At 36.7% G+C, this 12,855-nt stretch overlaps 1 protein-coding gene across 1 annotated transcript in view; it reads left to right on the forward strand.

The window, feature by feature from the left end:
* Positions 1–12,855, forward strand: part of LGR4 (leucine rich repeat containing G protein-coupled receptor 4) — a 71,945-nt gene that overhangs the window by 49,412 nt on the left and 9,678 nt on the right. Inside the window, exons 5-12 of the mRNA XM_015631139.2 lie at positions 6,965–7,180; positions 7,791–7,862; positions 9,269–9,337; positions 9,924–9,995; positions 10,082–10,153; positions 10,834–10,902; positions 11,307–11,378; positions 12,517–12,582. Of these exons, the coding sequence (XP_015486625.1) occupies positions 6,965–7,180; positions 7,791–7,862; positions 9,269–9,337; positions 9,924–9,995; positions 10,082–10,153; positions 10,834–10,902; positions 11,307–11,378; positions 12,517–12,582 (708 nt within the window). The remainder of the gene's footprint in view (positions 1–6,964; positions 7,181–7,790; positions 7,863–9,268; positions 9,338–9,923; positions 9,996–10,081; positions 10,154–10,833; positions 10,903–11,306; positions 11,379–12,516; positions 12,583–12,855) is intronic.

Consider the following 12,855-nt stretch of genomic DNA (forward strand, 5'->3'; position numbering starts at 1 on the left):
GGAAAAAGTGATTTATTCCCCTCCCTAAGAATTTTTTGTAAATTCAAAACTCCCAAGTTGCTGTGAGCTTTTTTTAAAACAAATAACTTCTAGTAGAATATATGTTAGAAAATGTGCTTCTACTATTACATAAATCTCCATCCCAGACCTGCAAGTTTAAACATTACTGAACTGTCTCTCTTTTGGTATTTCCCCTGTTTGCTCTGAAGTATGCTTCAGTGGTATTCTTTCCTTGGTGAAGGCATAAATTACTTCCTCATAAAACTTCATAGTATATTGATAATAATTTAATTTGAAACACATTTACAGCTGTTTTCTGTCTCAATGTACTCCAGTTTTTAGCTTTATAGGAAGGCAGTTGCCACAATGTGGTATGTATTAATAAACCCAGTAAACATACCTGGGTGGAAATAAAGGAGATGGTTATAGGAGCTTCATGATCTGTAGGGTTTATATCAGTAGGTGAGTAGCCAGCCTGGTTCAGAATACTAAATGACAACTCTATTATTTTCTGTTTGCATTGAATATTTTCCCCCATATCTGGCCTCCAAAAGAGAGTTAGAATAGGATTCTTTAAATGGAGGTGAAATTTAGCAATATTAAGGAGTTTTACTGAGTGAAAGCTTGCTTTGTAGCACCCCAGAAAAGTTGAACTGGCAGGATGTAGGCTGACATTGGAAGATGCTGTGATAGGTGTGACTGTGGGACAGCTCTACCAAGGGAGAAGCCACTGGTTGTCCAGCTTGTTCCTGCCTCTTCTAGTAACAGAAAAACCTGACAAAGAGCTTCACAAATATAAACAATAGTCTTGATGCATTTTGATTATTGCAAAGCATCAACAGCATGTTTTTTGTTATTACAAGGCCATGAAGTGGTATACTTTGTATTTTTGATCTGGAAATGGTCTTGGTGAGGTTTTTGGGCAATCCAGGGGTCATAGAGAGAGCAAAAGGTGCAGCAGCACAGCTGTGCCTGGGAATGACAGAGAAACCAAAAAAGTCACTCCTTTATCTGCCTTGGCATATTTGACTGTGATGACTTCTTTTGCTAACACTAGTGTAGTGGTTTAGGTTCGCCAGTTTGAAAGCCAGCACAGCTATTTATTCTGGTCTTTGACCCAGAATCTGGGGATTTGTAAAATGGGTCTGTAAACTGCAGCACTTTTTAGGCTTGCTCTGAGTGACCATGGAAACCCAGCTAGGACTAGTTGAAATATTCTAATGCAATCCCCAAATATTGAAATTACACTATTTAAACAAAGCCTTTCAGATGCTTTACAAAGGAAAACTTCATTTCACTTGAATTAGAAAACCCACAAACTTTATTGCTACTGTGCATTTGCCATCAAATCTAGGAGTCTTTTAAAAGCCTGTCAATATCTGCTAATGTATTGGGTATGATTTATTATAATTGTAGTTCTACTGTCTCAGCACATGTGCACACTTGTCCACATGCAGGGAATATTAGAGCATTCTGCAGCAACAGTTCAAAGCACTGCAGCTTAGCTGTTCTGCCAGATTCCCAAATTGTGGGATTTGGGATGGTGCCAGTGTGATACTCAACTGTGATAGCTCCTGCCTTTCTTGTTGTGTGGGTGTTCACCTGAGCTGCACGGGCAAATGTCTTCATGCATGTGGTCAGCAGTCATTTTTTGCAGTTCCTGGTGGCATTTCTGGCTCCCTGAACAGCCAGATCTGCTCACAGCAGGATCATAACCAGTTTTTCAGTCTGCTTTCCTGTGTTAGGAGGCTGGAGCAGGCTTGAAGCAGGATAAGGCATTCATGTGCTGAACTGGGATGGGATAATATTTTCTGGGAGTGGGAATCATCTTAGCCCAGGTAGGAAAGACTAGGGTCCTTATACAGAACTGAAAGGTCTGAGAGCAAAATCATGCTTTACAGGGTAAAAATGTATGGTAAAAGCATGGGAACAGAGAATGGAGGCATATTTCAGTCAGGACACATTTAAAATATGTGCTGTAGCACGTATCAGCTACAGTCTTGCATTTCTAGCTTTTTGCATTTTAAGAAGGATTCCTTATACAGGTCAAGTTAAAATCTGTATTTATTAAAAAAGTCAAATCTAGAAACTTTCTGTTGTTAATGAAACTGCCCAATTTTAAGCCACAGTTCATGTTGTTGACAATTTCAGTAATGTAAACCATAAATGCAAAATGTGTGTCAGAAGGGAAGATCCCTGAATTTGGAGATAACAATGCAAACATAATTTTGTATCAAAAAATATACAGTTCTGTTCTAATTCTGTGATTTTCTTCTTAAAGAGTGCCTTAGGGCTCCTGTTGATAATATTGTGGTTCTGGATTACAGGGTTTGGAAGGACATATCTGTAGGGAAAAATAGTGTCTGGGAGGCTGTGGAAGGTGTTCATCAACAGCAGTGACTAGATGAAGCTAAGAAGCTTTAAATAGTTTTATATATAGTGTGCACCCCTAACTGTGACAGGTGTCTTTCCAGCTAAGCAACTTTTAATTGTTTGTCTCCAGAGGTTTTCTCGTTTCCTGCTTTGCTGCTATTAAGGGGTTAAAGGGCATCAGCCCTCAGATTTAGTCTGTGTTAGGATATGGGATTAAGAAGAATGGGAATGGAAGAAATTGACACATTTTCTCTTTAACCTGCAAAACCAATACAGATTTAAATACACTGAATATGTTTTCCTGTCTGGAATGTTTAGAGTTAAGAATGTGTAAGAGTTCTTCTGAGCATATCTGATTTTGCTGAAAAATCTTGAAATACACTTCTTTGTATACTTCACATATTTTTATATGCCATCTTTACCTTTAGAAGGTGTTCTATTTTTCTTTAAGTGAGGTATGGTTTCTTGTGAGCTTCAGGAATTTCTGGGATTAATGTAGCTTTATTTTTTTAACTGTCTGGGCTAGCTTACGGAATTGCTAAGTTTAAATAAAATCAGGGAATTATTTAGAAATTGAATGATCAGAAACTTTAATGAGATGGTGAAAGTTAAATTGCATGTAGGCAAAATTAGCTGAATCCTCTGTGGGTACTTTGCAGCAAACTGTGACCTCTGACTGGTACCAGCTAAACATTGAGATGGAAGAAACAGATGTCCTGGCACATCAGTACTGGTGATTGGAACCAGCATTTATCATTAGTTTGAGGGCTGCTGTAAATTTGTCTTTGAATAAAGCAAATCCTTATATTGATGTTCTCAACATATAATGCACAGAGAGCCACTGCTTGATACAGTGAGCAAACTCTCCAGAGTGTTTTAAAGTACCTCTGTTAACATGGGTTGTTGCCTCCCATTGTAGCAGGATTTCCGAGGTACCGGGCTTATCGCTACTCAACTTCAAGACCTAAAAATCTACTCCACTGTTATTGGAGTGATTTCTTTGTGGTTTTTGAAGGAGCACTTTAAAGAGCAATGTTCTTTAATGATTGCCATTGAGCAGAAGTGGTTTAACACAAGAGCTGGGAGTGATTTGCCTTTTATTAACATCAGCAGTAAACTCCTGCTGTACAAGGCTGTTAATTAGGCTGTTAATACAAGGCTGTTAAAATTTCCTTGCTGAAGCCTGGAAGACTGCCTGTGGTCACAGATGAGAGCTAGTGAGGCTGTGAGGCTGGTCTCTGGTGTTACCTATAGGGGGTACAGTCTGTAAGGCAGTTGTCCTAAGCAGTGAGTGTACATTTGTATGTAAAATTTCATTTATATGTGTGTCTTAGATTTGGAACTTGTATTCATTTGAATTGAAGCATTCTTACTAGTTCTGGTTTCCTTAAAGCACAGCCAATTGTTTGAAGACCTTGTTGTGTCCTGTTTTAACAATATAGCAAATACTGATGTAAGAGCTGTTGAATGTTTAGGTTTCTATCATCTTCCTGCTCTTTTCTTCTTCTGGAGTTGGTGTTTGTGGGAGGAGGGAACATGAGAGGAATAAAACAGAAGATGACAGCTCCACAGCTGAACTCTTAATTTATAGACTGAAATGTAAAAGGTCTTTCACAAGCCAGTGCCTATAAGAAAGCTGGAATTGGAGTAGCTTCTCAAAGATTAAGATACATGCTGCAAACTCTAATTTGAAGAATGTACTCATATCTTTAACAATATAATGGAAAAAGACAGTCTTGTGCAAAGTCCAGTGCAAGCAAAGAATATTTTTTGTTCTTTGTTAATTATTGGAGCTAGGGAATATTCCCTTATCTACCTTAAAGAAAAGTTGTGGTCCTTAATTGTTAATATTTTGTGAAGGTTGTCAAATATTTTAGGTTTGCTTTTCAGTTGTTTCACTAAATGCTTTATTATGTGCATTTCACACTAAATGGGAGTGTTTCAGCTGTGTTTTGTGCATTTAGTATCATGTGGATAAGCTTTGACTGTTAGGAAGAGAAAAAAAAAATAACCATGGCATATTAGGCTCTTAGAAGAGATGAAGGAATGTAAAAAATTGTGGATGAGGCCAAATAACTCAAAAATATCTCTTTCCACTTTCTAAACCTCCCTTTTCAGTGTCACTGGTGGGTGGTGGTATCCTTTCCCCCCTTTTCCTTCTTGGTGTGGGCTGGAGAAAATGAACACAACAGATTGAATGGCTGTGGACAGTCATCAGTTTAAAGTCTGGTTACTTGGGCACTTGATCCAGCTGTTCTGGGGGACAGAGGTTTTTTAGCAAATCAAACTAAAAATTGAAGGTCCAGCATCATCTCCAGGACCATCTTTGTTCTCCCTTGCTGAGTTCAGCTCCCTCCCTCAGTGTGTGCATCCATCCTTCGATTGCTCATCTCCTTCTTTAAGGATGGGAGAGGAGGAGCAGGAGGTGTGACTTTCTTGTGTGCTTTTGTTTTCCAAAGTCTCCTAGAATTAAAGGAATTTAGCAAGGCACCAGTGGAAGTACAGATGGACTAGATGAACAGGGACAATGATTGAGGCCTGTCTCTTGAGTATGCTGCTTCTCTGAAAAAAACCTCAAACCAACCCCTTTCTCCAATAAAAAAAACAAAACCCAACCAACCAACAAAAAAAAAAAAAAAAGGCAGGGGGAGGGGTAGGGAGAAGTTAGAAGACTTGGATATGTTTATTCCATTGGGAAATAATTCTTTGATCTTCAGGGAGCTGTGTAAATTCAGGAGAGAAGAAAGACAGGTAATTTCTAGTTGCTTTTTTTTCTGAAGCAGAGCCTCAGGCTTTTTTCCTCTTCCCCCCACCCAACCTCTTTGTTTTCTTCCTTTATTATCATCAAACTTCAGTTTCTCTGAAATGTTCCAGTGTCTGTGCAGTCTAAGAGCATTCAAATAGAATATCATGCACACCTGTTGGATCATGGGGCAAATGATAAGGGGATGCCAGTATGTGAACCATAGGAATCATCTCTTTGATGTACAGCTTCAGAGCTAATGACACCTCACTCATCTTAGGAGAGAACTTTGCGGACAATTTTCTAAGTTCCCACTTGTAATAGTATACTTGTTGCTTAATTTGATGTATATTTGGACTTTTTATTACATGAAAATTCAGCTGATCACTTTTTTTTTTAATAATTTGAAATATGCAAACTGTATGCATTGCAACAACAAACCTCTGTTTTAAGGAAAAAGATATGAAGTGTGTTAAATTTGTGATCAGGCTTGCCTTCTGCATTAATTCTTAGTTAATTAGTAGACTTCTCCCTTTGAATTCTGCATGTGCTTTAAGTGTTGGGTCCAGATCTGCCTGGGGATAAATGCAGTAAAGTCACTTGGTCCACGCTGCCTGCCCAGAGAAGGACAAGGATGAATGGCTAGAGGAAATTACTTCTGAAACTAACCCAGCTAGACTTTCAAGAGCATATCTTACCATGGCTTTAGAAACCAGAGAGTGCTAACATAATTCCAGAGCTGTGCTGATTTGTATCTTAATGAGCATCCATGTTGATGGAGGAGGGTGTATGTGTTCTGTTGCCCTGCACAGCAGCACAGTGCACCATGGTTGGTACAGCAGTCATTTCAAATCAGTTGTGCAAGGTGCTTTCTTTTGTGTTGGCAGCAAAGTCACCATGGTTCAGCTGTCTGTTGACCTAGAGGAGAGAGCCTTTAGGTCAGAGGGCCATCAAATATTGCCAAATGCTCTCTGCTCTGTGCCTTCTCAGACCCATTAAGGTCCAGGGACTGTCATTACTTTATGAATGTTTTGTTTCATCCCAGGATATTGAAAAACCCCTGGGTCCTAGGTTTGTCCCTTGTCACCTCTTAGTTACTGCAAAAATTAACGCTGTTGTGGCTGGAACCAGGACAGTTACTATATTTAATTTTGCAATTGGCATTCATCTAGGGAAAAAGTATGGCAAATCCAGTGATGTATGATAGTTAATAGTGCTGATGTGCTGTTCTGCATTTTGTTGGGGGGAATGTTAGAAAATATCAGGTGTCAGAGAGCAGTTTTAATTGAAATGTTTCATTTGTTGGGATAATTCAACTCTGTTCACAAACAGCTTTTAATAGTCTTGTTCTCTAAAGTAGTTGCTTTGTTGCTGTATAGCATTACCACAAAACAAAGCATACAACAGTACACAATGCTGTCAACAAGGTAGATGTAGGGATAATCCATTCAAATGAGTAAATGCCTCTGCAATCTTAGAAATGCTGTCGAGCTGCTGTTTTAAAGATTTGTTGCAGTGTTAGAATCCAGGGATTTTGTGGGAAATGCCTTATAGAGTTATTAATTAATTTTGGTTGTCTGATTATAAGCATATCAATTTGTTCAAATGTTTTATTTAAAATGTTTGAAAAGTTTATAATGAAACTTTATTTTACGGGCTCTTCGTTTGCCTTGAAAAGTTTTTCACGCATCTTTCAATAAAACTTCAAGCTTTGCAATATTGAATTATTTCAGTGAAAGATCCATAAGCTTGAAAAAAACCGTTCATGAATAGTAGGATTTCAGCTGGTATTTTTGCTGATCTGTAGCTTGTGAGTTTTTTACATGAATTCTTTCTGTTTTGATACAGGCGTTTAGATGCTAACCACATTACTGCCATACCAGAGGACAGTTTTGAGGGTCTTGTGCAGCTGCGTCACCTTTGGCTGGATGACAACAGTTTAACAGAAGTTCCCATCTATCCACTCAGCAATCTCCCCTCTCTGCAAGCCTTAACACTGGCTCTCAACAAAATAACACACATTCCTGACCATGCATTTACAAACCTTTCAAGTCTTGTTGTTCTGTGAGTATTTGTATTTCATAGGTCACTTTGCCTTTCTCCTCAGTCACAGTTTTGATTAATCTAGGGTGGCATTGAAAATGGTTATTTTGCTGTGTTTTAGCTCAGTTGCCTAATAACAGCCTATACTGCTGACATGAGATGATATCATGTATGTTAGAGAACCTGCTGAAGATTTGCTAAAGACTTTCTCCTAATCAAAAATAGACTGTGGGTAGTGAGATTTGGTTTCTGACATCTCATTATATAATGAATATTTCAAAGCAGTGGTTGTCAGAGAAAGCTTTCAGAGATACTAGAAGAAGAAAAATTTATCTCTTTTTATATAAAACCTGTTTCTCTGTAGTCTTAAAAATCTCCATGGAGTAGTATGAAAAAATAGTCGGATTTCTGTGTTTGTCATATTTTTCTCACATTTCTGAATAGGGATTAAAGATTTAAAATAGTTGTCTTGACTGCAAACGATCTATTTTTTTCCTATGAGGATGGAAGTTAAAGATATTCTTTTGCAGTGTTTTTTACTAAACTATTTGACTCTCTTGATTTCATAGAAATGTCTGCTGATTTGTTAGCTTATATGAAATAATTCACTTGTTTTGGTTTTGCTTTTCAGACATCTTCATAATAATAAAATAAAAACTATCGGAAAACACTGTTTTGATGGATTAGACAACCTTGAAACCTTGTAAGTATGTTTCTTAAAATAATTTGTGGTCAGTGTTTGTCTCAATCTCAGCTTAATCAAGGTTGCCATAGTGATATGGTAAAAGTTTTGCAAATCAGGTGTATGTGCACTGTGCAACACATGCCACTGGCACTTAGATCCAGCTCAAGTTTCAGAGCTGAAGGCTGGTATCAGTGCACTGCTCCACCAAAAAGAAATGAACTGCTTTGAGAAGCAAGTAAATGTTAGCCTGGGTGAAATGTCATGCTGGATGATGTGGCTCTAATGCTCCTAGCCCTGGTCTAGCTGGTGTGTCTTTGCATAGCACTCTGCTGAGTCAGGTGGATAGATCACAAGTGTTTTGAGTGGCCCCATGAGTGATAAGGGACAAATATTTGTTTCTCAGATTTCCTGTAAGGTTAAACATATATAGGATACATTGCCAAAGCTATTGTGTGACAATAGGAGGTTTCTGAGAGGATCTCAGAGGGCTGTTGCTCCACTGTTCCCTGTCCTAAACCTCCTGAGTGCTTCATTGGCAAGGAATGGCTTTCAGCTGCTTGGGTTACATTTCCCATTTCCTTTCAGCTCACTCTGTGAATGTCTAATAAGCAATATCTCCCTCAGCAGTGCCTTTTTTTTTATGCTTTGGAGAATGCTAAATAAGTAAAACTAATGAAGGAGGGCAAGGACAAGCCAGTGACAACCTCTGTTAACACGAGGAGCTTGGATGAGTCCAGAAATGCTGCTTATTTCATCTTATCATCCTCTTACAACCTCAATTAAGTAATGAGGTGCTGTGTAAATAGATACAGCTGATAAAAGACTCTGAAAATTTCTGCCATTTATAAGAAATCCCTTTTGCAGAGGTCCTGACATTACTGCTAGAATAGTGACAAGTTAACCAAGAATTCAACATCACCCATCTGTCATGAGGTTTTTCTGTGCTTCTAATCAGTATTTATAATTGGTTTTGCTGCAAGATCTGCTTTTACATTATGGCTTATTTACTGTTTGTTTTATAAAACCTTGACAAAAGTATTCTTAGTAAGATGATAAAAAAGAGTAGTCATTTGTATCTACTTTTTTTAAAAAAAAAATCTTTGAAATCATAGTTCATTTCTGTGTAAATTCTGCTGAAAAAAAATCTGTGAGGTATTGACAAATACTGAGCTTTGCTGTAAGGAAATATTATTTGACTAAATGTGAATAATCTGGGCAATATTAAATACCTTACCTAAGTTATTAGCTGGTTATAAGCATGTGAAACCTTAGAAGACTAAATCCAAGTTGAAGTTATCCTATGGTCTAGTTAAAGGTGTTCTGAGAACTTTTTTCTTTCGCTGGACTGTCTTAAGCAAAAATTAATTTGACAATTCATGGCTACTGTTAAAAATTTTATAATGTTCTTGCTTTGTTTCTTCTAGGGATTTAAATTATAATAACATGGTAGAGTTCCCTGAAGCCATCAAATCACTTCCAAATCTAAAGGAGTTGTGAGTATTACTTATTCTCCCTTTTTAGCAATTTTCTCTCTCCTTTTATAAATAAAAAGGGAAAAAAAAATCCTGGATTTAAGAATGCTTGTCTCATTGTGCAGGAGCCTAAATTATGTTAAGTTATGCTATTTGAAGCTACAATTAAAAGAAAATATAATCATCATCTAGAAGAGGGCATGTGTTGAAAATTATTTTGGAGTTACATAAGCAGGCAATTTATTCAGGAGAACCATTAGCATAGATCTTAATCATGAGATGGTTTTGGCCTCCAGTAGCAGATTAGGTAATCATTGATGACACACATTTTATTTGTCCCCTCCTTAAGAAATGAGTAAGAAAAGTGAAAGTACAGCATCATGTTTGGTCAAAATAATTTCTTTCTAATGAAATATTTTCAGTTTAGCTGATGTGCAGTAGACAGAAATAATGCCTTTAAAGTTATTCCTACAGATTGACTTAGTCCTGCTGCAATCCTTGTTATGGCAGGATTGGGAATTGGGTAGACACGATGAAGATGACTACTGGTTGATTCTGCTGGCAGTACAGTTTTAAATGTTGGGTTTTTCTTTGCTAATATCTTTAGGGGATTTCACAGTAACTACATTTCCATAATTCCTGATGGTGCATTTGCAGGAAACCCCCTTCTAAGAACGATGTAAGTAATTTTCATCCATCTATTTTTAGCCTTTAGCAGTCAGTGACTGTAAGAACAACCACTGAAACATGTTTTTCATTTCCCAGACATTTGTATGATAATCCTTTGTCTTTTGTGGGGAACTCAGCATTTCAGAATCTGTCAGATCTGCATTCCCTGTAAGTACCTTCTTGACAATACCATACAATAAATGGGTATGAAATGTTGTGGCTAAGGACTCAAAATAAATAAATTTTCTGACTCCCTCTTACATTAGAAGTTTTTTGGTTTTTTTATTCAGTAAGTTTTAATAAATATTTTATTACTGTTGGGAATAGGTAGTTTCTTAAGGTCTATTAAATATGCTGTCCAACTTCTTTTAAAAAAAATTACCTTTCATAAGATACATAACCCAAGGCCAAATGCTCAGATTCTCAATTAAACAATCTGCAATGTGTCCTTGTTGGTGTTTTGAGCCAGGGATGTACATTGTCAGAATGTTTTGCAGGTTAGTGCATGTATGCTCTTAAAAGATATCACTTCTGGGGATAATGAATAATAAGCAAAATGGAGTGTGACTTTGAACTACAAACTACTTTTCATATGTGTATTGATAGCACTCTTTCCAGTTTGAATTCCAGTTGTTTGCTCATGGAGGAGTAATTTATTAAGCAAATGAGTAGTATAAGAAGCAGTGAAAAGACTTATTTTTCACACATTATTCAAGTGTAAAATTTTAAAGCAGTAAGAATGTTAGAATGTCTCCTTGTTGTAAATATCTACCTGATAATAAGACTGACTGTTGCAATTCAATTCCATAATTGCTCACAGCTAATTTTTATGGGGATTTTTTTTTTAGGGTGATTCGGGGTGCCAGCATGGTGCAGTGGTTTCCTAATTTGACAGGAACCATAAATCTGGAGAGCTTGTAAGTGTCTTCTGCAGAAATAAATTCTTGGGTTTTCCTCTTGTGAAGTAATTAAAATATGATTAGTGGATCTGGAGAGCAACCACATGTATCTTCCCATAATTTTCATCAGTAATGATAAGGTTTTACTCCCTGGGATACCTGGGTGCCACTTAATGGGTTTTTTTTAAGTAGAGGAAGAACAGAAAAGCCTTTGAAAAAGGCCATTGATGCTAACCCCTTCTCCCAGAACTGAAAAACAGAAAAATTGTCCTCTTCCAAAAAAAGAAAGAAACAAAAAAATTTTGGTGGGTGTATCTAGCACCCCAATAGCATTCCATTCTTATGTATCCTTGTTATGCCATCTGTCATAACCAAAACAAGCATTTATATGTGTGGGTTTGTTGGGATTTTTTTCCCCACAGAACTCTTACAGGGACCAAGATAAGCAGAATTCCTGTTAATTTATGCCAAGAGCAAAAGGTGCTTCGAACTTTGTAAGTATACATATTGTGCCTCTCTTCATACATCAGAATGTTTTGAAAGAAACTGAAATGTAATTTAAAGTGTTGCTTTGAATTTTTCATCCTAGTAGTTCTACCAAAGTTGGAAATGTGGTTTCTTGATAGTTCAAATTAAGATTTTTGGCAGATTTGATGTAATGCCTTACATTCCTTAAACAGAGTCCCCTTTATAGGGATATTTCTTTCATGCATTACAAGAGATATGTAAGGTGGTGCTTATCTTCAGATCTGTTCTGCCACCATTCATTCTTAACACAACAGTAGTCATCTGCATTCAGAGGTTAAAGAAAAGAGTTTCGTTATAGTGCTTTGACTTTTTGTGTTCAGGGACAGAGGAGAGAGCATCAGGAACCAAAAGAAATGAAGATGAGAAATAGGAAGAAGATAGCAATACAAAGGCTAGACATAAAAAGCAGTGAGGATGTGTTAAAATTATTAAATTAATTAAAAAATTAAAATTAATGCAAAGAACCCCAAACTGGTAACTGAAACCATTAGGAGGATGGGAAGCAAAACATGTTTGCAAAGGATACACGCAGGAAAATGTGAAACAAAAGCAAATCCTGGAAAAGGGAGGAGAAAAAATACGTTCTGTTTGATAGAAGAAAAACAGGGGAGAAAAAATGATGAGGTGGGATTTATTTTCAAACAGCCATTTACCTTTTATATAGAAATTTTAAGATTGTTTGCTTGTTTCTTTTTTTTCTGTTTCCTTTTTTTGCTGCATTGTTTCACAGAACACTCTGAGTTTTCCTAGCTTTGCTTAAGCAATTACCAGCACTCTAAACAAAATTGGCACCAAATTTGTGCTTTACATACAATTTACCTAGTTCATTCTAAAAAAGCAGTTTCTGAATAAATATTTTAGATTATAACTCTTAGAATTCAGGGAGCAAGTTTTAAATATTTTTTAGAGTATGTGTATACTAAGATGTAGAGTTCACACCTTTGATTCCCTCTGTCATTTTCTCTAAACTACTCTTTGTTTCTCAGCATAAGAATACTAATTGGATGATTTTTCTGTCAATCTATTTAATAGTTACAAGTGATGAGATGTTTCAAGTAGAAAGGAGTTGAACTAAGCACTCTTCTCCCATTTTCTGTTTTGAAGGGACTTGTCTTACAACAATATAAAGGACCTCCCAAGTTTTAAGGGCTGCCACACCTTGGAAGAAATGTAAGTAGAAATAAGTGTTGTTTATTTTTATAAACCCCTTAGTATTCTGAGTCCACATCTCTAGAGACTTTTTTGTTTCATGTTTGATCTTAGTTTTTTAAAATTAAGGACAGAGAGAGATAATATGATCTCATATGAGACTGCTTGTGTCTTCCTTAATTAGCTAATACTTAATTATTCCTGTGGCACAAAAGAAATGAAAGACACAGCTTAATCCTGCATTTCATAGTAGTATTGCTATGCACATAAATGGAATGGTTAGAATATGCTTAA

This window comes from Parus major, chromosome 5, assembly GCF_001522545.3.
Source record: "Parus major isolate Abel chromosome 5, Parus_major1.1, whole genome shotgun sequence".
Taxonomy (NCBI): domain Eukaryota; kingdom Metazoa; phylum Chordata; class Aves; order Passeriformes; family Paridae; genus Parus; species Parus major.